At 44.7% G+C, this 25517-nt stretch overlaps 2 protein-coding genes across 3 annotated transcripts; one reads left to right on the forward strand and one right to left on the reverse strand.

Annotated features, from left to right (window-relative positions):
- The first annotated feature begins 14256 nt into the window (after nt 1–14256).
- LOC118495344 (gap junction gamma-1 protein-like) lies at nt 14257–15795 on the forward strand. Its single transcript, XM_036002537.1, has 3 exons — nt 14257–15366; nt 15484–15588; nt 15737–15795. Exons 1-2 carry the CDS (start codon nt 14325–14327, stop codon nt 15495–15497), a joined length of 1056 nt encoding a protein of 351 aa, XP_035858430.1. The 5' UTR covers nt 14257–14324; the 3' UTR covers nt 15498–15588; nt 15737–15795.
- A 481-nt stretch (nt 15796–16276) lies between these two features.
- LOC116063541 (replication factor C subunit 2-like) lies at nt 16277–21283 on the reverse strand. 2 transcript variants are annotated; one of them, XM_036002531.1, is made up of 8 exons: nt 21221–21283; nt 19360–19422; nt 18708–19170; nt 18460–18565; nt 17661–17762; nt 17053–17311; nt 16682–16942; nt 16277–16558 (listed from the first exon to the last, which is right to left on the reverse strand). In XM_036002531.1, the coding sequence occupies exons 1-8, from the start codon at nt 21266–21268 to the stop codon at nt 16448–16450; spliced, it is 1413 nt and encodes a 470-aa protein (XP_035858424.1). In that variant the 5' UTR covers nt 21269–21283; the 3' UTR covers nt 16277–16447. The 2 variants fall into 2 exon arrangements, with proteins under 2 accessions (XP_035858424.1, XP_031174399.2); XM_031318539.2 differs by having other exon boundaries at nt 19354–19422.
- Nucleotides 21284–25517: the final 4234 nt, after the last annotated feature.

Consider the following 25517-nt stretch of genomic DNA (forward strand, 5'->3'; position numbering starts at 1 on the left):
GTAGGCTGGTGCCAGGAAAAGTCTACAATCATTCCCAATCTGAGGACGCGAGACGGAGCGGCGTAGGGTATATGTAAGGAGATAAATAGGAAACAGGCGAGATGATGATCCTAAAATATGATAGTTACATTAGTTAATTAAAAGTAAACAGCAATGGAAGGTGTCAAACGCCTGAGACGGCTTATCTGATATAGCAGGTGAGAGTCCTCTACATATGAGACCAGTACGTCTCGGGGGTTATGACCCAAGATCGTAGCCTATTGTTATAAAAACGTGAGATGTGTTGATTGCTAACGGAGCCATAACGTGCAGCTACAAGGGTAATGGAGGCTTTGATACATTGTCGATTTTGTATTAGGAAAGTAAACAAAGGCCAAATAGGGTTTTAGAAACTCTTCAGAGGCTAAAGGTATCTCTGTCAAAGTGACGTTCAAAAAGGTTATTATGGCAGACAATGGGATGCGAAGCGAGGGAGCGTGGTGAGCTGGTAGCCTTCGCAACATGGCGCCATAGGAGCTACGAGCTCTAAGGCCGAAAAACTTACCCCCGTGGTTGCATTTTCCTCCGACTACGGGATTTCCTGGTTCGTCATTCATCATAAAACATGACACGAACAGAGACAGGAGCAAGGCAGGAGCAGACAGACAACAGCCAGAGCACCGGGACGACAGGAGCAGAACCGAAATACGATAATAATAATAATTTTTCAGAGATTTCTTAGAATTGGCAAGTGTTTGAAGGTTGAGTCGGACTAAGCAGAACGAAGTCGGAGGAACAGCGACGGACCCAAACACGGTCTTCTCCGTTCCGCGGCTCAACCGAAGTAAACCAAGACCAGATCAAGAACCACAACCAGAACCAGAACTCAGTCCGTGTTACCTTTGTTTCTAGAATTTAAAATATTTTCTGGTTGTGCAAATGGGAACTAAATGTTTTATTAAGAGAGGGTTTCTTGCCGCTGTTGTGAAGTAAGACAAAGATGTGTGTGTGTGTGTGAGTGTGTGTGTTGTGTCGTGTGTTTGGTGGGTGGTGTGGTGTTGTGTGTGTGTGTGTGGTGTGGTGTTTACTACGCTCCCTCACGACAGATCCACACACCATCTGGTTTCGGGCCTCACAAAACAGTTGTAGGATTTGGGGTCAGTTCCGCAGGGGTAAATGGGGTCCGGCGAGAAGACAGGTAGTGGACTATATGCTGGATAGGCAACTGAAGGAAGACGTCAGCCGGATCGACAGGATCCAAGAAGGGAGCCAACTCGTGGGCTGAATGCGACCGACAGATAAACTAATTTCTCGAATATCGTTGAGCTTCTTGATTGTGGTCCAAGTCCTTCCTGTATATGGCTTTGCAATCTTGGGATGCGTTTGAGTGAGCTTTTCTGTTGTGTTAGACATGGAGCTACATCACTAACGTAATCAAAAGCGCACAATCTCCATTGTACTCAGCGTCAGCTGTTACAGCCGAGTGCCTCGAATATGGGGAGACGTGCAGGCCAGGGGTACCCAAGCCCCACCCAGGAGAGAGGCGGCGGAGTTCTAGAGAAAAAGCGTACCAGTGGGTGAGTACCTAGTGGGATAACGGCGGGTGGGTCTGCCGCCACCACCAGCCCAGTGGCCCAGAAAGACTAAGAAGAGAGAAGTCTTAATGTTCAGCGGGATAATAGCTAGTGTACTGGGAGTATAAATCAAGACTTACCAGCGACGAAACACTGAAAGGGGTCCTTGTTAAAGACGTTACGTTTTAACAAGTTTTTAACAGTCAACTAGAACGAATCCAGGCATTATTTAATTTGCAGAGAATGAACCGTGAATAGACGGACGGCAAGCAGAGGACGCAAGGACTGCGCGCAGCCGCAGCAGCTCAGCCTGCCGCGGCTCGAGTAGGGCTAGCCTGGTGAAATAATGGAGATAGCTACATGGGTGGTAATCGCCATGGGTTCTATCGGCCATGGTATTATCTTATGAAGTGATCGATACATTCCGAAGGGATGTATGTAGGTGAGACTTGCGTAAAAAGGACTGTTAGTACGTGGATGGAACAGTATTAGCTGTTTCCCCAGAAGGACGGGCTCTACGACTGAAGCTAGGTAGGTGCTCACATCCGGGGTAGCTAGCGGCTGTATTAACATCTATACATAGCTAGGCTATATAGCCTACAGAGAACGGTACTGCGACATTAGGTGAGCCAATTAGAATTCGCCTTGGTTCTTGCATGTTATGCTCAATCCGAGGGCTGTATGCTGTAAAGTGTGTAACGTGAGGCATGAACGCCCTAGGGAATAGCTCTGAGCAACCAACTGCAGGGACTAACAGCTCGCTCGCGGCTAGTTAGTAGGTAGTAGTAGGATAGGAGTACAACATTACTTATTAGAGATCATCCTGGTGCAGTTAAATCACCAATGTTATCGTTTATGTTAGCTGAAGCATGTAACGATGAGGGAAACAACTGAAAACAGTGGTTTAACGTTATGAAATATGTTTAGAGAGAAAGTGAAAACGGCGAGGTCAGGCGGATTCGCCACTTGTCAAGCGACACGACGAGTAGAAGGGATCATGACAGCGCAGGGTGTTGCTAGGGCCGAGTTGCTACAATAGCGGCAAACAAATTGTTTGCTAGTGCGCGAATGAGGGAATGCCCATCGTGAGCCAACCAAGCGTTAGGGCCAAACACTGCGGGAAAGGCCGACGCTGCCATGTTTGGCTTATGCGCTTTTGAGCATCTCCTTGGAGACGTAGCGAGGGCTTACCTCTGGAACACTGGAACAGACGTTCCTCTTAATACCTCCAGGGGGATACGCCGCCAAGAGCGTGACGTCGGGTGAAAACCCTCTAAGTTGAGGTCGAAAAAGTCATGAACGAACCTGGGTCAAGTCTTGCTATGACTTACTCGCTGGTTGCCGTTAAGCGGTTTTTTGCAACCACAGAGGCCACTGTGATAAACCAAGGATACAATAGCGGAGAAAACAGAGTACTAGATCGTATATCGTCCATGGGAGATGGCGGTAAGAGAGGAGGACAGAGGGTCTCCACGTCGCTTCGCCATCGCGGACCGTTTTCGTTTATGTAGATAACGTGTTGTTCGGGATTAAGAGAACGACAGAAGAAGAGCTAAAAACTATCGCCACTGCGTCGATCTTCATGTAACGCCATGATTGTTTACTCTAAAGTCACGTTTGAGTCTCGAGGATTTTGTCGGAGGAATTCCCGGCAGCAGACTGGGAATGCTGGGGAGTTACGAGAAGGCGGTTAATGACTGTGCTGTGTTCGTACGAAGCGCGGTACGCGCCACAAAAACTGTTAGACCGTGATTTTTTATCGGACCGTGGTGTGGAGGTTCTCAGGATTGGAAAATCGGAACGAGCCCCTTTTCCCCGTCCTCCGCGGCTGGCTGCCCCCGCCTTGCCGCCCCTGGGTTCTCGCCGGTTTTTTTCCCGGTCCCGGGCTGGCCTCCCCTTGGGGGTCTTGTATCTTCTGGAGCTTCCGTGATTCGTCTCTCTCTCTCCTCTCTCTCTCGCTCTCTCTGCTCATCTTCTCTCTCTCTCACTGCCGGTACGGCTATTTCCGCCTCTCGGGCGTGGGCTCGACAGCATTGACTTGGTAAGAATAGGGCGTACTCCCACACACACACGCACCCCACACAGACACAGAGACACAACACACACACACGACAACATAGAACAGAGACAGAGCACACACAGAGACAACCTGACACGCTGACAGCCGACAAGTTTAGTGTTGATCATAAAAAAATGAGAACTTGAATTAGACGGTTTTTCATTTTTGACGTGGTGGCAGCACAAAAAATGGACGTAATGTATTTTAATGGAAAGAATAATTTCGTGAGCCGACAGCCGGTCTCCCGGTGTTACGGCGCCCTTTCCCGTGAGGGTTTTTCGCTAAACACAACCTTCGCCAGTAGCACGATTCTTGTTGGGGCGTCCCCCAGCGGGCCGGAGCTGCGCAAGCCGCACCGTCCCAGCTATATCGCATCCCGTTTCGGCCGGTCCTCCGGCTGTCTCCCGGCATCCTTTCCCCAAGAAAAAGTAACGTGACATTTAACACGAAAAAAACGAGGGAAAAACGTGACCGTGAAACCATTCTCACTAGATTTAAATACACGTGACCTTTCAGGTAAAAAAACGAGAAAGAAACGTGCCCGTGAACACATATCAATAGATTAAAACTAGACGTGACATTTACACGTGAAAAAAGAAGAGAAAGGAAAAGGAGCAAAACGTGCCGACGGGTGAACCGAGATCAAAGATTAAGAACTCAACGTGAAATTTACATGAACTGCCGTGAGACTGGGGTTGTGTCATAGGAGCTTGTTTTAGGGCTTAGTTGATGTTGTGACAAAGGCAGAGGTGTAATCTAGGTTTTGTAGGGTGAGGTATACGGTCATTTTTTCCATCCCAGCATAGACTCAGACCGAACCGTCTGTAACGGTAGTACTGCGTGAACGACATCCGCGCTCACCCTGCAACTCATTTTTCGGTAGTTTTCTTAATGTCTGCTGTAGTGTCAGCCTGAAGCAGCAGATAGGCTAGAAATAGGGAATAGAGTTATATTGTGCACCAGAGGGGAGAGAAGTTTGTCTTGGGACATGAGCGTTCAATCGTTGCTTCACAACAAAACTGTATAGAGAAACACATTTCTACAATCAACATCAAAGTCACCAAATACAAGTGACAGACACAATAAAATGAAAATCAACATAGAAAAAATTAGATCAGCAAAAGAGCATGTGTAAAGCTGTTCACAACGGCAGGATGAATTTAGGGCCCGATTGTAAGCCCGAGGGAGAATTCCGACCCTGCCGACAATCTTAAGATGGCGTAGACGTTATGGTTGTAAAATAAATGAATCGAAACACAACCACAGGCTCAACCTCGTGCCTTACGCGGGGACAGATCCCATATTTCTCAAGGCATTTCATTACAATACAAGGCAGCCGCTTTCAGGGGGCAGGAGAGGACCAAAACACTTAGAGAGGTAGGTGTAAATTAGCTTTTGTGTCATTCTCTACTTAGGGATTCACACAGGTGGTAATTTCAAATTTGCGACAGAGAATAATGCCAAACAACAGGTGTGTTCCTCTGCCGACTCGCCCAACACAGCCGGGATGGAATTTAGGAAGTGAAGGGTGTGAAAGTTCTCTCAAATATACAACTATCGGTACGGTAAACCGGTGAACCTGGTGTGTTTTTCCTGGGGGAGTTACTCCGTCTACGCTGATATGCACGTAGAGACTTATGACCAGAAAGTAATCCCAGACACTTTGGACCGGACGAGATGAATGGAAGACATGCATTTAGGACAAGGCCCTATTTTGCCCCGGGCAAAATGCTCCGACACAAGTGTCTTGCTAGTTTGGAAGTCCGCGCCCGGTGGAACGGAGAACGATTGTTGTGGTTTAGCTGATCAAACCTAGCAAAGATGGATTTGGCCACGCCCGAAACGCACTTGCACAGGCGACTTCACAGCTGTGAGGCTTTATCGTTTAGAAAATTAGGGCCCCTAAATCTGTTCATGATTAACTTTCCTATATATGTTCCACGTTACCCCGCAAAAAAGACATAAAAGCAGTGGGACGAAATTGCAGAGAAAGTGATTTACACAAAGGCTCAAAAAAATCAGTTTAATAATCAGCCGTTGCAAGTGTTTAAATGAAAAAATTTAAATGATTAAAAACAATTGGACAGACGAGAAAGTACTGTGTTACGGCGGAGAGGGTCCAGAGACGCGGCGAAGGAGTCCCGGATGGATTGACTCCGGACGGATGTGTCCATGCATCCTGCGCTTGGCTGTCGCCTGCTGCCTGAGGATGCAGGCGTGCCCATCGGCAGAGACTTCTTCCGGGAGCAGGTGGAGAAAGGTCAGGTCAAGGAGAGAGATGGGGGAAGAAGGCTCTACGAACCGCTTCTCAGTTGCTGTCTTTCCGCGGCTCGAGCGCGTGTCTGGATGCTCGGAAGCGCAGTACCTGACAGGAGGCGCTGGATCAGCCACGCGAAGCAGCGCGCACGTAACAGCCGAAGGTAAGAGAAAGCGAGAAGTGAAGGACGAGGGGAGCGGATTAGAAGGAGGGTGAAAGACGAGCGAGACCTCCCTACAGCAGGAGGGAGAGAATTCTACCCCAAAGTGGGTAAGAAAAGCGAAGCAAGCGCGGGCGCGGGAGGAGAGGAAAATCAGGGGCAAGGCGAGGAGTATGGCCATGTTGGGGTGGCGGAACAGCAGAGTCTGACGGTTCAGGAGATCCTGGATCGACAAGGTCAGCAAGACGAAGGGAAAGGAAAGAGACACGGCGGAGCAGGCGCTCCGGAACCCCCAACAGACGACGCACGCTGTCATCTTAGATAGGTTATACCTGACGGGGGAAACAGGAGAAAAACAGAGGAGAAGATGACAAGGGAGGCTGCTGTCAGCAATTCTGTTTTAGTTGGGCATTTATGCCTATATTGGAGCAGGAAAGCTGAGGCATGAACAGGCAGAGAGAGGGAGGGGGTGGGCGGAGGGGGAGGACGGGGGGGGGGAATGCAGGACGAAAAATACCGTGCGAAGGTCGGATTGAGACCTCGCGACTTTCTGAGGGTTGGGGAACAAGGCATATGTACATGTGTGCCTACCTGTCTACCAATGAGAGAATAAGCCGGACGACGCCATGTCACAATTAACGACCCTTAAATAAAAATAAAAGTTACAACTATTCTTAAAAGGAAACACGTGATGGATTATTGGGGGAGCTTTTAGCTTATTAACCGTAACCCCAGAGCTATGAAACAGAAAAAGCCATACAATCCCCGTTCTCGTGTCAAGTGCGTAGTATGTGGTATAAACGGTCTGACAGGCGAACGACGCCACCGGTAGAACTTAGCTATAGCACAGGAACCTACAGGTAGTAAATGAGTTCCAACTAGAGACCTACTGCCAATAAGTGACCAGAAAAAATAAGCGCCAGTAACATGTTCCTATTTACAATGTTGTAATTTGTTAGGAGTCACACATCGTAGTTCCCCCCCGCAACGAAACAAACGTCAACATTGAGACACAGCCATCTTCGAACCGTAAACAAACCGGGGAACTATATTTCAGAAGGTGAAGCTCTGTACTTTGCTACTGGCGGAGGATTTGCTTTGCAGGCAAGCCTTATAGTATAGTACACGGAGACGGGTATGTCTGGACTATGGGGGTTACGGGTGTTGGAATAAGCTAAGGGTCCCAATAGAGTCAGCGTGGTTCGTTAACTAGGGATGCACTGGAACTCCGAGATTTTTGTGGGTTTGCTGACGATAAGCCGATAACCATGGGTTAGGATAGTCTGCTGGAAATCCTCGTCCCATACTCAGTCAATTAACCAAGTCGAACACTAAAGAGACTGAAGGCGACAACGCACAGAAGGTATTTTTCATTTTAGTTTAATGGTTTTAACATGGTAAGCAAAAAAAAAGTGAGGCAAGAATGATGCCGAGCAAGACAAGGAGAGGGAGAAAAACTATTTGACCAAATTCGCGCATAGGGCCTTGAGTTTACCCTCATGTCTCAAACAAATCCCCCATCAATATGCCAAACATATTAAGTCTTAAGAGTTATAACCCATAAGTAGGCTGGATAAAGGGTCGCATGCTGGGAACCCAACAAGATGTTTAGCTGGAGCTGTCCTTGCTTTGCAGTCCCGTACGTTATAGTCGAAAACTACGCTGGCCTCACATGTTTTGGAGTCAGGCCCTGCCTCCAGACATGCTCTTCCTATTCTCCTTTTTGTTGGAAAACTGTCTTGTAATGGGTCTAACGTAAAAAACTACGGAAACTTCTTTAGCCTTTCACAGTGTGCAGGACAAGAGAGTAATAACATCTGAGTTTTACATATGCTAGGAACAGATATTTGGGGTGTCAGGCACGAATGAATCCTGCATGCAAGGTTGAGATTCGCTGACTAGGGAGTGCCACCTCCTCACAGTCATGAAAACTCAATATAAATCCATTAGAGACGTAAACGCAGTGTGACATGTACGTTCCGTGTTGCGCGTGACCTGGAAGGGTGCGCATTCGGGGATAGACTCTGTCGTTAGGATTCCTTGATCAACCCTCGAGTATTCTCCAGATGTTTGATCGCAGATGACGTTGCGACAAGCGGGTGATGGGTGATGTATCGTTTAAGGTGGCCTCACCACCACCAGGACTACAATCAGAATTGTGATTGAACAGTATGGGTGGCCTGAGGAAGGCCATCTTTTGATGTAAGAAGTCTGACAGACACTAACAGTTTTTCTGCTCGCACCTCTCAGACGTTTCTCACAGGTCCAGAACTGCAGATTAACGCGCCACCTACGTAAAAACCGTAATCAACGGCGCACGTCAGATAGAGGCACCCAGCGGAAGAAGAAAAAAGGTGTTTACAGTTCGGCAAGAAACCCAGACCCCAGGTCTCAAAAAAGCCAGCCATATTCAGGCAGTAAATCCGAAGCGCACAATCCGGGATTTTAGGGATCCGGATACGAGTCAGCGGCAGTAGTAGTTTGAGGTATGTCCGAGTATCTTCTGGAATGGGTTTCTACCAGTAGATTAAATAAGCAAGCTGTATTCTACTCACCGTGATGTCCAGTGCAGCGCTCTGCGTTCGTCATGCCGGATTCTTCGGGACAAAGATACAACACTAGCGAATGGTTTTCTTCCTTCGAGATGAGATCAGAGGGAGAGTCTGCATACCTGCTCAAGATCATCCTATTATATATCAGAGGGAGGGGTATGCACCTGCTCGAGAATAGACCGTTTATATATCAGAGGGAGGGGGTGAGCGCCGAGATAGAGTCAGATATCTTTATTATATCAGAGGGAGGTGTTGGCAACATGCTCAGAGCTACTTTATAAGTATCAGAAGGGAGGGCGAGGTCTGCACAATCCTCGAGACTTATATATCAGAGGGGGGGGTCGAGGCATAGCCATAGCTCAGGACACATTTATATATCAGAGGGTAGCAGGATTTAATAAGTACATTTATTAGAATGTGAGAAAAAAAGATGAATATTTCAATTTCATATACCCTTACTGAAAGGTTGGCTCCTCAGCCAGGAGGGTGGACAGGTTGGCCAGCAGCCTTTCCTCTGCTAGCTGCTTCTCACAATGAAGTGCAGGGTGTTATAATAACAAAGATGCACAAATATGTTAATTTCAACACACGTTTTCTCTTGAAGTATAAACAGTGTCGACATGAAAGCACTTCATATAATTTGTTGTTATTAACCACTGACACTGACTTGTTCCCTTACTTTAACACACACACACACACACACACACCACACACCAAATACAGCATGGACTGGCGAAAATTAGACGGGATTAGCTATTTCAACGTACGAGTGAATTGGCATTAGCATACATGTGCTCTGCACACACATTAATAAAACAGACACATTGCATTGCACAGCGTCATTTGAAAGTATAAATATATATTCAGATTTATAAGTGGGATTGTCTGGAATCTGGCAATATAATAACCATTATGGTGGAATACACTGGCTAAGCAATTTACAAAAAATATTTGTGCTGACATAAATAGTTTAAATGAGAATACATTATAAAGTTCAGGGACCTGCACAACACTGGATTCACAGCACTTCAAATGCTAACACACTGCTGTCAAAACTGTTAACCACACATTCAAAACAGAAAAGATTTCAGTCTGGAGCCTATCAAACACTGCTGATTACAATTTTAGCTGAAAGCCTAAGCAAGTGTCTTGTTTTAGACTAGTTAGTGAACATATACAGTATTTAGACAGAGAAAGCTCAGAAAGCATTTTTTGTACACAAACACCAAATAACAATGAAACAATTATACACTGTACTGTTTGAGAGAAACAGGTAAAAGAGCAAATATGCCAATATGTTCAGGTAAGATGTCTGAGGTTATATACACAGCTATGGATTTTTTTTGAAAAACACTATGTCTTCACAATAGTAAAACAGCGTTCTTACTGTTTTTCAGAAAGTAATGGAGGTGAAAGCAATGGAAACACCACAACCATTTGTATTTAGAGATGATTCAGACATCCAGTGTGATGAAGAAAACTTGCTGCATGATGCTGGACAGACGCATATGTATATATATATTACATAAAATCAATATCTTTTCTTTAAAGAAACTATTGAGTAGTGTGAAGTCACTTCAAATGTTCAAACTGTAAAGATGAGAACGTCAGTATTTTCTGTATTGGTGTTTGCTGCTAGTGTTTTTACTCTCAGTGTGTTCTGAGTGACAGTGTGTGTGTTGTCTCAGTGAGGATTGTTCATAGCGTTTGGCTGCACTGAGCCTGTTTTGAGACGTGTGTTAAGAGTTGTGTTGCTGTGAATGAGTTTTGCAGGAGATGTGAACTGTTTAGTTCAGGTGACTGTTGGTAACAAAATCACTGCAGTCGGCAACGGCGAAACAAGCTACAATGTAAGTTAATAGGACGTCAATTGTAGGCCTACTAAAGCTTGTTTTTACGTTCATAAAAGTGGCTGTTTTGCCACTGACAGACTCGGATTAATATTCAAAGTGTCTGACAACATTATGGAAAGGATTTCGAAGGAGGTCAACCTTTCTGTTAAAGAGTAAGATCCTTTTTTTTAAACATAAAAGGTCTGCGAAATTGCGTTTGCTAAACCCACCAGACTCAATGTAAATAAACAATAATTTTAGCATCGTATGGGGGTACACAACTATTTCATTCCAATTTCGGGTCTTTCAGTCACAGTGAAAACCTCGGACATTTCCGGGGACAGCTACAGCCGGGGACAGGTCACCAAAACCGGGGACTGTCCCCGGAAACCGGGGCCTCGGTCACTTGCCGTTATTAGCCGTTAATAATTAGCTGTAAACTTGACGTTCTGGCATTTAGGCTTCTTCAACACTTACCTCACACAACTTTGGCTGCACGCTCTCTCTCTCTCTCTCTCTCTGCATGTCTGTCTGTCTGCCTGCCTGCCTGCTTCTCTGTGTGCACATCATGTCTCTGTCTACTACCGGGAATACGCACGACAGAGACGCAGAGGCCTCTGGGAGCAAGCAAAAAGCAAAATCCCAGAATTTGCCCAGACACACACACACACACACACACACACACACACACACACACACACACACACACACACACACACACTATTCCAATGTAATAACTAATTACTAAGTTAAACTGTGCCGAGCTTGGATGGTAATTTCCTCTCCTCCAATCGGAGCCTCAGCAACCTGTCGCAGTAGATCAACCAATCAGCTATTTTTATTTATTATTTTTAATCATTAATGTACTCATGTTATTTTTATTGTGAGAATAAATATCAAATTTCACTTTTTTTCTTGATGTTGAGAATCAGTTTTTATTCAATAAAATGTTAATATTTGACCAGAGTGAATCTAATTTATACTGAAAATATAATTAAAACTATTTATTGATTTGTGATGTGTGTAAGTATCACATCAGCTCTGACTTAATTGTTTTATACATACACACCACATATTATTAATATTCAAGATCCAACCGTGCACATCTGAATGCGTTTTGGATGGTAGCTTGTTTTATAAATAAAGCATATGTATCAGTCTTTATTCATTCAGGACAGCCACATAGATGTCAATCACAGTTGGTTTAAGTTAAGCAGTCAGCACGTACAGTGATGGGACAGTAGCTCAGACAGATGTAGGCCTACATTAAAGGCAGTTGGTGGGATAAGGGTTTTGAGTTCCAGGGTTTTTTGTAGTTCATTCCAGCATTTGCAGCTGAGAATTGGAAGGAGGGTGTGGGCTCTCAAGTCTGGTGCATAAACAAGATCTCAAATGAAATGTATGTATGACACTAACACATAATAAATACAGACAAAACATAAAACCGACACGTCACTATTTAGTATTATGCATTCTGCAGAGCTGACAATTTTATATATATATATATATATATATATATATATATATATATATATATAATTTAGCTTCACGTAAGTAGCTAGTAAGGACGACAGGCTGTTGCTGCCGACCAGATGCCGACTGACAACGACTGTAAACGAGTTCAAGTGCATTTCGGGAAAAAAAAAAAAAAAAGTCTGGAGAGAATTCGCGCTAGTGGTGACTGCTGGTAGAATTCTTGAGGTAAGTTGTAGGCTATTTTAAATCTTTTCTTAAGTTATATGTACGTGCAAAACGACATCTTGTGCAGTTGTTATTTTGACTGGTTTAATGTGGTTTCTAACAGAACTGTTAGACCCTGTACTTTACTCTTTAATAATAACGTGCCAAGGCACTTAACCCCGCAAGGATGTTCGTGACCTGGCCGCGGGACTGCACTCAGAGAAGCGGAGTTTAACTGCTGCACTTGGAATTCACATCTTAAATGGAACAAATAGCAACGTGGAAGACTCGACAGGGTTATCCAACAAGGGACCCATTTGTCTACATAAATACGTTTATTTGTCTGTTACATTAAGGCAACGTGTGAATTGTTTGCGTCGTTTAGTATTGTGGATTAATCAACAGTGTTTTTCAAAGTTTCATATTGCCATGCACCTTAGCTAGCTACATATACTGTAGGCAGACATCTCCATATTATCATCAGGTTGTTCATTGTGACCAAAAGAACACAGAAAATAACACACATTCACTTTGCATGTTAGGGCAGGGGGTACACATTAAATCAGGTGAAAAAACGGCCTGATATAATGTGTATCCCCTCTGTAACTCAAAATGTTACGGCCCATGCCTACTTGATACTTGCTTAATCTTGTGGTAATCTGAGTTCGGCCGCTGCAGAGTTTTAATAGCAGAGATGCCAAGATTTGTGATTTCACACACATAGGACATTCTTTAACCGCAGCAGCAAAACACATTCTAAACAGGCCTGAAAGCAGAACGTTTGTTGGTCTATGACAACATGCACCTTGTTGATCTAAAAGACAATTGAAGATGTAAAAGTAGTGAAAGTCTTAAAATGAGAGATAGAATGATACAGTCTACAAAATCACAAACACAGCTGTAGCTTATTTACTTGGCCCAAGCCTGGTAGTTTATGGTACTGTGTTTACTCAGCAGAAGTTATACCAACCTGGTCACAGAAACCACAGAAGCTCTGCATTGCCTCTTTTTTTTTGTTTTTTTACTATTGGCCCTATTACTCTGTTTTGACAATCTTTAGAGCAGGGGTCTTCCAAAGTTTTTTTAAGCTATTGTAGGATTTTAAGCTAAAATGTAACCGTTTTGACCGGTCTGGCCCTAAAAAGGCCAGACTGAATCTGACTCCAATTCTAAAAAAAAAAAATACTGTCTATTTATCCATTTCTGTCCCATCCCTGGTGGTGCTCTCATCAGTTTGGATCCAGTCCAGATCCTCTGGCTCCAGCCGGCTCCTGACTAATTTGTAACACTGTATAAAAACATGACCTTGACTTCCAATTCTCAGCTCAGAAGAAGCATGCCTCTATTGTTGGATTTTGAACACCTGTGTTTTAATCTCCAGCAAACTTTAAGGAGTTTTCATGAGAGCCAGGTCATTTCCATACAGTGTCACAAATCCCGCGCTTGCATAGTGCTGACCATTGTTGCCTCGTCCCCCCCCCTTATCAGAGAGTTTCTTTCTCACCCTTCCTTTATAATGTCTAATCACTGTAAAACTAGATGGTCTCTCATAACTCAGGGAAACAGAGGCACTGAGGTCAGCCCCATGAACTCTAAAACCTTTTCTTAACACTTTCACAAAATATATTCTAACACTATGGACCCATTAACTGAGAGAGACGGAGCAGAGAGTCCAGGGAGTCCAGGGACATGTAATATATTACATATATTGTATAAAATGAAGTTGCATATTAAACTGGGCCTACATTAAGGTGTAACACAGCCTAAAGCCTTTCTACATACCTTATTTTCTTTGCATAGAATACTAAGCTATTAAAATAATAATTGTTGGCATGATTTTATAAATCATCTTTTAATGTTACACATTGGCTACCTGTGGCACAGGTGAAATGTGGTGTACCAAAATGAATAACTCAATTAATTTAGGTCGATCATTACATTCGATTTGAATGAAAAATGTTGCATTTATTTACATTTGAAGTCATTCTAATACATGTCCGTATCATTCTTAATAATTTGTTTGCTAACAATCATATCTGTGAAATGCTGTCCTTCATATGGCTTGGGTATATTGATTTGTGTTATGAATATTGATATGTAGTTGAGACCAAATGTCTGCAGTGACTGCTAAATATTACCTTCCACATGCTCTTTTACATCTAAATAATCATCTTGTCATCTCCTCCTTTTCTGCACAGGTTTGAGAGCTTCCCTTCTGCTGCAGAGGCAAAATGAGCTGGGATTTCCTTACGCGCCTGTTGGACGAGATTTCCAACCACTCAACCTTCGTGGGCAAAATATGGCTGACCCTCCTCATCGTCTTTCGAATCGTGCTTACTGCGGTCGGGGGCGAGTCAATCTACTCTGATGAACAGAGTAATTTTGTGTGTAACACGCTGCAACCCGGTTGCGAGAACGTGTGCTACGATGCGTTTGCGCCACTGTCACACATTCGCTTCTGGGCATTTCAGGTGATTATTATCGCCACCCCCTCCATCATGTACCTCGGCTTTGCTATGCATAAGATTGCCCGCATGGAGGACAATGACTACCGGCCGCGGGGCAGGAAGAGGATGCCGATAGTGAGCCGCGGTGCGGAGGATAATGAGGAGGAGGAACCCATGACCCTGGAAGAGATTGAGGCAGAAGTCACGGAGAAGCCCAGCAAAAAGCACGGCGGAAAACGTTGCATCAAGCGCAATGGCCTGATGAAGGTCTACCTGTTTCAGCTGCTGTTGCGTGCCATCTTTGAGGCCTCGTTCCTGTTCGGACAGTACATCCTTTATGGACTGGAGGTGGCCCCGGCGTACGTATGCACACGCTCCCCTTGCCCATACAAAGTGGATTGCTTCGTCTCGCGCCCAACAGAGAAAACCACCTTCCTGCGCATTATGTATGGCGTCAGCGCCCTGTGTCTGCTCTTCACCATGTTGGAGATCCTTCACCTCAGCATCAGCGGTATCCGGGACTGGCTTTGCGCACGGCTGCCTCAGCCTCCCACCCCACGGCTGCCTCAGCCTCCCACCCCACGGCTGCCTCAGCCTCCCACCCCACGGCAGACGCAGCCTCCCACCCCCCACCGCCAGCCATCTACACCTCCAGGCTACCACACGGCTCTGAAGAAGGACCCGTCGGGGAAAATGGGCTTCAGGGACAAGCAGGGAGACTCGGGCTGCGAGTCCTTTGGCGACGAGGCTTCATCGCGGGAACTGGAGAGGCTGCGAAGACACCTGAAACTGGCTCAGCAGCATCTGGACAGAACATTTGAGAAAGGTGAGGCCTCCAACCTTTTCATCCTCTTCATAAGTTTGTTATTTTCATTTTTATATTGTTTTTATTTTGTATTGATCAATACAAAATGCTTTACTGACACTATCTCTCTGTTTACAGGTCTTTGTGTGTAGGTTCTCATAAGACCAGCTGACATAAGACTAAAGTTTACATCAGTGACATCAAGATCAGTGAGAGGACGCAAGGGAATCAAAGTTTGTGTGTGTGTGTGTGAGTGAGTGAGTGGTGTGTGTGTGAGTGAGTGAGTGGTGTGTGTGTGAGTGAGTGAGTGGTGTGTGTGTGTGTGTGTGTGAGTGGTGTGTGTGTGTGTGTGTGAGTGAGTGGTGTGGGTGTGTGTGTGTGTGTGTGTGAGTGGTGTGTGTGTGTGACATGACCTTGTTTGAGGTGGATGAAGTCAGCCCAAGCCTTCCTGTGTTAGGGCCAGTTCTGGGGGGACAACATTGCCACCTAAGCTTGTTTTATAAATAAAAGCATATGTATCAGTCTTTATTCAAAATGTGTGCTGGTGTCTCCATTAGCTCTACACACACACACACACACACTCTTTTAGCATGTATAGAGGCAGCATATTTCCACATGTAAATGGGTGAATTAAGGCTTTATTTCAACCAGACTCTATGTAAATAATCAGTACTTTTAGCGTGTATAGAGGCAGCATATTTCCACATGTAAATGGGTGAATTAAGGCTTTATTTCAACCAGACTCTATGTGAGTCACCAGAGTGGTGATTGTTGGAACAGTGGGAAGATAAAACCAAGACGGCTTTTGGTAGTTTTATTTAGTTTCTGTCCAATTTGAAAGAAGTGTGTTTTACCATGATAAAAGTCCTGATTATTTACATGGAGTCTGGTGGGTTTGGTGATGGTGATTTCGGGTTACATTACAGCTTGTTTCTTGTTTAATACTGAACCAGTTTCAGAAATTGTTGGGAAAGTTCTCCTTTAAGCCCAGATCCAGCTCTGAGTCAGGTTCAACAGAACGTGTGGACACTGATCAGTGAACAGGTGATTTATTTCTAGTCTCTGGTGTCAGTGTGATCAACGTTAGCGTGCAGCAGTTCCTTCAGCTGGCAGCGGGGGGTACCGTCTTGCTGCAGAGTCTCCCCAGCAGCCCGGCCATCTGCAGCAGAGAGTTCACGCCTTCAGATATCCTCATGTGAGTGTAACCTATCTCCTGCAGCACAGAAACACATCACACTGTTAACCACGATTACACCATGGTGTGTGTGTGTGTGTGTGCGTGCGTGCGTGCGTGTGTGTGTGTGTGTGTGTGTGTGTTTAGTGGGCGGAGCTTCACCTTGATGAACTCCAGCTTGAGGTACTCGGCCATGGGGAGGACCTTGCAAACCCGGAAAATGTTCCCGATGATGTCATCTGGCGAGTATCCGAGCGCCCACAGCGACTCCACCACTTTGTACGCCTGGTCAATGTCGCCCGCCACGCAGTGTTCCAGCATGGATTTCACCAGCAGAGGGTGGGGCTCATCGCACACTTTGAACACGTTCTCACTGTTGATGAAGCCGAAGCCGGAGTGGGTCGACTGAAGGTTATTTAGCGCCTGCAGCACGCACAGGAAGTCAGCACAAGACACAGGAAGTCAGCACAAGACACAGGAAGTCAGCACAACACACAGGAAGTCAGCACAACACCTGTCTGTCTGTCTCCTACCTGTCTCATATCTCCCTGTGCGGTGAAGATGACGGCCTCCAGACCGCCGGCAGACACCGACAGCTCCTCCTTCTGGACGACGTCCTGCAGGCGTGCCAGGATCTGCCCGTCTGTCAGCTTGGCGTAGCGCAGCACGGCGCAGCGCGACTGGATGGGCTCGATAATCTTATCTGACGTGTTGCACACCAGAGCGAAGCGCGTCGTCTTTGAGTAGATCTCGATGACCCTCCGCAGTGCCTGCTGGGCGCAGTCCGTCATGCTGCGTGACACCGAGACACAATCAGATCATCTTCTGTGAATTAAGGATTTATTTCCACCAGACTCCATGTAAATAATCATGGCTTTTAGCGTGTATAGAGCCAGCATATTTACACATGTAAATGGGTGAATTAAGGGTTTATTTCAACCAAACCAGAGTAGTGATTGCTGGAACAGTGGAAAGATGAACCAAGACGTCTTTGGGCAGTTTTATTTAGTTTCTGTCCACTTTGAATAAAGTGTGTTTTACGCTGATAAAAGTACTGATCATTTACATGGAGTCTGGTGAGTAAAGTCCTGATTATTTACATGTGGTGGTTTTAGGGTAAAATTGCAGCTAGTTCTCTGACCTATCGGCTTCGTCCAGGAAGATGATCTTGTGTCGTCCTTTGGGCAGCGTGACTTTCTGCTGAGCAAACATCTTGATCTTGTTCCTCACCACTTCGATTCCCCTAAAGACACAACAGCAAACATTGTTAAAGTCAGTGTGTGTTAAGACATTAAAGACAGTAGCCTACAAGATGCTAACGGCTTTTTGAGCTAACGCACAGTCTATGAGCTAACGTTAGCAATCAAACAATCATAGATAGCTAAAACATTTTTGAAATGACTGCTAGCTAAAAGTTAATCAAACACAACAAAGGCTGTCACTTGAATGGCATTTTGAGCTTACATTAGCAACCAAACCGTCATAGATAGCTACAACGTTTTTGAAATGATTACCATCTTCTGTTATTGTATGTAAAGAGAAACGTTTATTATTTTATAGATTTCACAAATTTCAGTATGACACGTTATGCCGTAAACAGTTTAAATCTGAGCATGTGCGACTCACATCTGCACTCGACTCACATCGGGCAGTGACAGACACTTGCTGTAGCGACATTTCTCTTTCACATTATAGACTGTATCATTTTAATGTTCAAGTATGTGTAAATAAACTGAATAAAGTTAGATCCATTGTTTGCAGTTTAGATGAAAGCGTAGTAGATACTCTAACTCTAACCAATCAGCTGTTGAGTGTTGGATGGTCATTTATTCGTGCTTTAGAACATAATCACGGTTTAAATGACCGTGTTGTCCGTGTGGTCGGGGCTGAAGGGGGCCCTGGTCTTGTATGGCTACGCTCTGACTTGCATATCCTGTTACCTTTCGTTGGAGGCGTTGAGCTCCAGCACGGCGTCCTTCATGGAGGCTCCCAGCAGCGCCCGGGACAAACACAGGATGCTGGTGGTCTTCCCTGTTCCTGGAGGACCTGCACAACAACACACACACACACACACACACACACACACAGACACACACACACACAGAGACACACAGACACGCGATATTTCAAGTCTCTAACCTAATGATGTCAGATTATTAAGATTAAACAGATATTCATAGTATCTAACCTGCTATGATGATGTTGGGGACATTTCCCTCTCTGGCGAACACTTCCAGCCGACTCACCGTCTCTTCGTTCCCCACGATCTGGTTCAGTTTGACCGGCCTGTATTTCTCCACCCAGGGCAGCTCGTAGGAGACTCTATCCGCGGGGTCTCCTGCTCCTGAATACGCCTTCTGAGCGCTGTCTACCGGCTTCTGCTGCTCGCACTCAGCCTCCACCATCTCAGCCTCCCGGATCTCCTCCCTGTCATCCTTCTCTTCCTCTTCTTCCTCCTCCTCCTCCCTGTCATCCTTCTCTTCCTCCTCTGCCTCCTCTTCCGCCTCCTCCACCTTTGGGGTGCCAGACTCGATGAGGATGGAGGGCAGTGGGGTCCTTGGTCTTGGTGTCAGGTTCCATCCATACAAATTCGTCCGCTTATCCGGTGTCGGGTAGCAGGGGGTCAATTTACATGGACGCACCTCTGTCCGCTTATCCGGTGAAAAAAAACATTTACTAATTACTATAAATTACTTTAAATACTATTGAGTCGAATAACAACAGCTGTTAGCTCATACAACTGTTCACATAAACATATTCTGTAATATATTATTTAAATAAGTACATTTATTAGAATGTGAGAAAAAAAGATGAATTATTTCAATTTCATATACCCTTACTGAAGAGGTTGGCTCCTCAGCCAGGAGGGTGGACAGGTTGGCCAGCAGCCTTTCCTCTGCTAGCTGCTTCTCACAATGAAGTGCAGGGTGTTATAATAACAAAGATGCACAACAAATATGTTAATTTCAACACACGTTTTCTCTTGAAGTATAAACAGTGTCGACATGAAAGCACTTCATATAATTTGTTGTTATTAACCACTGACACTGACTTGTTCCCTTACTTTAACACACACACACACACACACACACACACACACACACACCAAATACAGCATGGACTGGCGAAAATTAGACGGGATTAGCTATTTCAACGTACGAGTGAATTGGCCTTAGCATACATGTGCTCTGCACACACATTAATAAAACAGACACATTGCATTGCACAGCGTCATTTGAAAGTATAAATATATATTCAGATTTATAAGTGGGATTGTCTGGAATCTGGCAATATAATAACCATTATGGTGGAATACACTGGCTAAGCAATTTACAAAAAATATTTGTGCTGACATAAATAGTTTAAATGAGAATACATTATAAAGTTCAGGGACCTGCACAACACTGGATTCACAGCACTTCAAATGCTAACACACTGCTGTCAAAACTGTTAACCACACATTCAAAACAGAAAAGATTTCAGTCTGGAGCCTATCAAACACTGCTGATTACAATTTTAGCTGAAAGCCTTAGCAAGTGTCTTGTTTTAGACTAGTTAGTGAACATATACAGTATTTAGACAGAGAAAGCTCAGAAAGCATTTTTTGTACACAAACACCAAATAACAATGAAACAATTATACACTGTACTGTTTGAGAGAAACAGGTAAAAGAGCAAATATGCCAATATGTTCAGGTAAGATGTCTGAGGTTATATACACAGCTATGGATTTTTTTTGAAAAACACTATGTCTTCACAATAGTAAAACAGCGTTCTTACTGTTTTTCAGAAAGTAATGGAGGTGAAAGCAATGGAAACACCACAACCATTTGTATTTAGAGATGATTCAGACATCCAGTGTGATGAAGAAAACTTGCTGCATGATGCTGGACAGACGCATATGTATATATATATTACATAAAATCAATATCTTTTCTTTAAAGAAACTATTGAGTAGTGTGAAGTCACTTCAAATGTTCAAACTGTAAAGATGAGAACGTCAGTATTTTCTGTATTGGTGTTTGCTGCTAGTGTTTTTACTCTCAGTGTGTTCTGAGTGACAGTGTGTGTGTTGTCTCAGTGAGGATTGTTCATAGCGTTTGGCTGCACTGAGCCTGTTTTGAGACGTGTGTTAAGAACTGTGTTGCTGTGAATGAGTTTTGCAGGAGATGTGAACTGTTTAGTTCAGGTGACTGTTGGTAACAAAATCACTGCAGTCGGCAACGGCGAAACAAGCTACAATGTAAGTTAATAGGACGTCAATTGTAGGCCTACTAAAGCTTGTTTTTACGTTCATAAAAGTGGCTGTTTTGCCACTGACAGACTCAGATTAATATTCAAAGTGTCTGACAACATTATGGAAAGGATTTCGAAGGAGGTCAACCTTTCTGTTAAAGAGTAAGATCCTTTTTTTTAAACATAAAAGGTCTGCGAAATTGCGTTTGCTAAACCCACCAGACTCAATGTAAATAAACAATAATTTTAGCATCGTATGGGGCTACACAACTATTTCATTCCAATTTCGGGTCTTTCAGTCACAGTGAAAACCTCGTACATTTCCGGGGACAGCTACAGCCGGGGACAGGTCACCAAAACCGGGGACTGTCCCCGGAAACCGGGGCCTCGGTCACTTGCCGTTATTAGCCGTTAATAATTAGCTGTAAACTTGACGTTCTGGCATTTAGGCTTCTTCAACACTTACCTCACACAACTTTGGCTGCACGCTCTCTCTCTCTCTCTCTCTCTGCATGTCTGTCTGTCTGCCTGCCTGCCTGCTTCTCTGTGTGCACATCATGTCTCTGTCTACTACCGGGAATACGCACGACAGAGACGCAGAGGCCTCTGGGAGCAAGCAAAAAGCAAAATCCCAGAATTTGCCCAGACACACACACACACACACACACACACACACACACACACACACTATTCCAATGTAATAACTAATTACTAAGTTAAACTGTGCCGAGCTTGGATGGTAATTTCCTCTCCTCCAATCGGAGCCTCAGCAACCTGTCGCAGTAGATCAACCAATCAGCTATTTTTATTTATTATTTTTAATCATTAATGTACTCATGTTATTTTTATTGTGAGAATAAATATCAAATTTCACTTTTTTTCTTGATGTTGACAATTAGTTTTTATTCATTAAAATGTTAATATTTGACCAGAGTGAATTTATACTGAAAATATAATTAAAACTATTTATTGATTTGTGATGTGTGTAAGTGTCACATCAGCTCTAACTTAATTGTTTTTGTACACACACACACACACACACACACACACACACACACACACACACACACACACCACATATTATTAATATTCAAGATCCATCCAACCGTGCACATCTGAATGCGTTTTGGATGGTAGCTTGTTTTATAAATAAAGCATATGTAGGATATCAGTCTTTATTCATTCAGGACAGCCACATAGTTGTCAATCACAGTTGGTTTAAGTTTGATTGATTTATTGTGGTTGTTTAAGGTGGTTAAAAAGTCATTAAAGTCCTTTGTAGAGTGGGTCCAGACACCCCAAATATTATCCAGATATCTGAAGTAGTGGGCAGATAACAATTTCCAATTTTAATGAATGTCAATTATAGCGGACATGGAAATGATGTAAATAGCCTACCTGAATCCCACCTGACCATAGATCACTTCAGAGCCGTGGTTGGCCTTCAAACCTGTCTATCTCCGGCTCCCGGATACGGATTGACGAATCCCAGAGGCCTGTGCGCCATGCCCGTCCGCGCGCTGCCCACAGAGAGCCGACATGCAGGTATAGACAGGCAGACAGGCAGAGAGAGAGAGAGCAACAACGTTTTTGTTGGCTTGTGTCGAGGTGAGTGGTGACGAACTAAAGCCAGAGCATCGAGTTTACCGCTAATTACCCGAAATGCAAGACAAATGGTAACTTGTGTCTTAACATGAACTGGCTTATGTGATAAGTTAGTCAAGGGTTAGGGTTTTTCAGCTTCTGTAGGCTATACTTAATGGAGACACTCCATATGTTTATTAACGCCATCACAATCGACACATTAATATATGCAAATGAGACGTTAAGTAGCTGACACTTGAGAGCCCTGTAAATTGCCCAAAACATGAAAACAAGTGTCCTGCATTAAACAGTAACTTCAACTTTCAATTATTTTTTTATTTTAGAAATGTCTCAGCGAAAGATGGTGAGTATATTTTTTACAGTTTAAATATGATAATTGTAAGAGGATGAATCAAAGTGAAAAAATGTTAGCGTGGTTGGAGTTATTTAATTAATATGTAATTGAAATTAACATATTTGATGTGCATCTTCTTTATTATAGAACACACCTGCACAGGTGGCCGCCTGTCTCAGTGAGGAGCAACTGGCTGCCGCTGAGGAGAGGGTCCTTGCCAACCTCACCACCCTCCTGGCTGAGGAGCCCACCTGTACAGTAAGTGTTTCCACTATATAAAATATAGAAAGAGATCTAAAAATCCATCATGTTTTAATAGCTGTACTATATAATATATTATAGAATATGTTCATATGAAAAGTTGTATGAGATAACAGCTGTTGTTATTCGACTCAATATAGATCATAGGCTATGTCGTTGACTTAATTAGTAAATTATTTTTCATTTCAAGGAGGAGGGTTATTTTGAGGGGGTAATTCTTACCCCGAGGCCAAGGACCACACCGCCCCCCATCCCCGAGGAGCCCAGCACCCCAATCCCTCCCAGCACCCCCAGCCCGAGGACCACACTGCCCCCCATCCCTGAGGAGCCTGGCACCCCAATCCCTCCACGCACCCCCAGCCCGAGGACCACACTGCCCCCCATCCCTGAGGAGCCTGGCACCCCAATCCCTCCACGCACCCCCAGCCCATGTCTGTCCGATGGCTCTCTTCAGCCTTACCCCTCTCCCCGGGGTTTTGAGAGCGACCTTTCAGACAGCTCGGAGCTGTCCCCCCGTCGCCTCTCCATCAAGGAAGAGGTGGAGGAGGAGGAGATAGACACAAGGAACCTAAGAGAGCTGAAGAAGAAGGAAGAGGAGGAGGAGGAGGTAGACCCACTACAAATGCTCCTCGACCTCGTGGAGTAGGCTACCGTGTTCACGTATGTTGTTTAATAACATTGTAATGTAATGTTCAGTTATTAAAGTTCAAGTTCAAGTTATTATTTTTCTTTTTATTGTTATCCAATAAACAGACTTTATTAAATATATACATTACATTATAACCAATAGTTTCATTTACAATATGTGTAGTGTCAAAATCATCATTGCAAAGCCGGCTTTACAATGCCGGCATGGCTAGATCACATTGCAAAGCCGGCTTTACAATGAAGCACATTCTCACACTTTGAAACTAGCTGTTGGATTCCGTCCCAAATGCAGCACATATGCTGCAAGTGGAACAGCATCCAACAGCTAATTTCCAAGTGTCAAAAACCCACTCATTGCGAGGCCGGCTTCACAATGACGGCATGGATAGGTGGAATTGCAAAGCCGGATTTGCTAGATGAGATTGCGAAGCACACACAGACACACACATACAGATACACACAGACACACATACACAGAGACACACACACAGACACACAGAGACAAACACACACACAGACACACACACAGACGGAGACACAAAGACACACATACACACACACACAGACACACACACACACAAGGGATTGAATTTTGAAATGTGTGACCCTACTCTGTTGTTTCAGACTAGATCCCTGGGCTAAAACTAAAAAAAAATATGTGTCCCTATAAAAACATGCCCCTGGCAAATGGGAGCATGTCAGTTTCTTCCTTTTGGGGCTCCTGTGACCAACCTCTGGATCAGACAGGATTCGCCGAGAGTGACTGAGTGAGTGACACGCACACACGCACACAAACACGCACACACACACACACACACACACACACACACACACACACACACACACGCACACACTGTGATGTCAGGTAATGTAAGGTGTTGAACTGTGTTTCCAAATGGGTTAAGGTTATGAAAAAATGACTGGCAATATTGTGTTTTGAATTTCAGGGTTTGTCGCTCCGGGGTTGACGCCACCCGGCTTCTGGACTGATACCACGAAGGCCAGAGTCACTGAACCCCCAGAGTAGACAGACTTCCTCCTATCCCCGCCGCCAGCAGCCCTACAGCCGCTCCTCCTATGCCGAGGCAGTCCGGGGGAATCAGCGCAGCAACTCCCGCCTGTTTCAACGATACAACGAGAGGTCAAACTACAGGGATTTCAGAGGTAAAACCTACGCCAAATTCCTGTACAACAACGACAACACCTACCAGATAAAAGACAGGGGCGGCGGTCGTCACCAGGACCGCCAAACGGCAAAAAATGGAGCTCCGCGCCGAGAAGCCCCGCAGCGGAGCTGGCAGCGGCCCCAACAACAGAAGTGGCGGCAGCCACAAGGACAGCGATCCCGGGGCTGGAAGGATGGAAACCAACAGAGAGGAAGGTTTGTTCAATCCCAGAAAAACAAACAGCAAAAACAGGATGATGATGATGATCCAGACTTTATAATTAGAACCAAAGTCATACACAGAATTATTAAAGCCACACATCATCTAAATAATGTCACTTCTACTGTTACGCCACCGGCCATCGCTAGGATGACACACAACCTTATTACCTCCATCAAACCAGCTGATTCCAACCCGAGGATGGATCTCACCCGAGGATGGATCTCATTATTGAAGGGAATGCCAGGATCTGGGAACACACAACCCTTTTAGATCTCAGTGATCATTATAGAGACAATATTGAGAATAATTTCCAGATCCTAACTCAGTTAAATCCTGGCAACTGGAAAAAGAACTTTGAGATTGCAGCTGCCTGGTCTCGCAGCCATTTTGGCAGAAAACTGTCAGGCAAAACTCTTGAGGCAGTTTATGACAGGTTAGAAGCAACCACACTCTCAGCACGCACCACAGGGAGGTTCCCAGACTCAGACCCTACCTACAGCGGAGACTGCAGCTCCCTCCATGGCCCC

The sequence above is a fragment of the Sander lucioperca genome, chromosome 6 (assembly GCF_008315115.2).
Source record: "Sander lucioperca isolate FBNREF2018 chromosome 6, SLUC_FBN_1.2, whole genome shotgun sequence".
Taxonomy (NCBI): domain Eukaryota; kingdom Metazoa; phylum Chordata; class Actinopteri; order Perciformes; family Percidae; genus Sander; species Sander lucioperca.

What these genes read in the sequence shown, in the direction of transcription:
- LOC118495344 (XM_036002537.1), top strand. Translation starts at nt 14,325, where the DNA reads ATGAGCTGGGATTTCCTTACGCGCCTGTTGGACGAGATTTCCAACCAC.
- LOC116063541 (XM_031318539.2), bottom strand. Translation starts at nt 21,268, where the DNA reads ATGCAGAGAGAGAGAGAGAGAGAGAGCGTGCAGCCAAAGTTGTGTGAG. An exon ending in TGCAGCCAAAGTTGTGTGAG is followed by an intron (nt 19,423 to 21,220) that starts GTAAGTGTTGAA and finishes TGTGAGAAGCAG; the next exon opens with CTAGCAGAGGAAAGGCTGCT. An exon ending in CTCAACGCCTCCAACGAAAG is followed by an intron (nt 17,763 to 18,459) that starts GTAACAGGATAT and finishes TTGTGTCTTTAG; the next exon opens with GGGAATCGAAGTGGTGAGGA.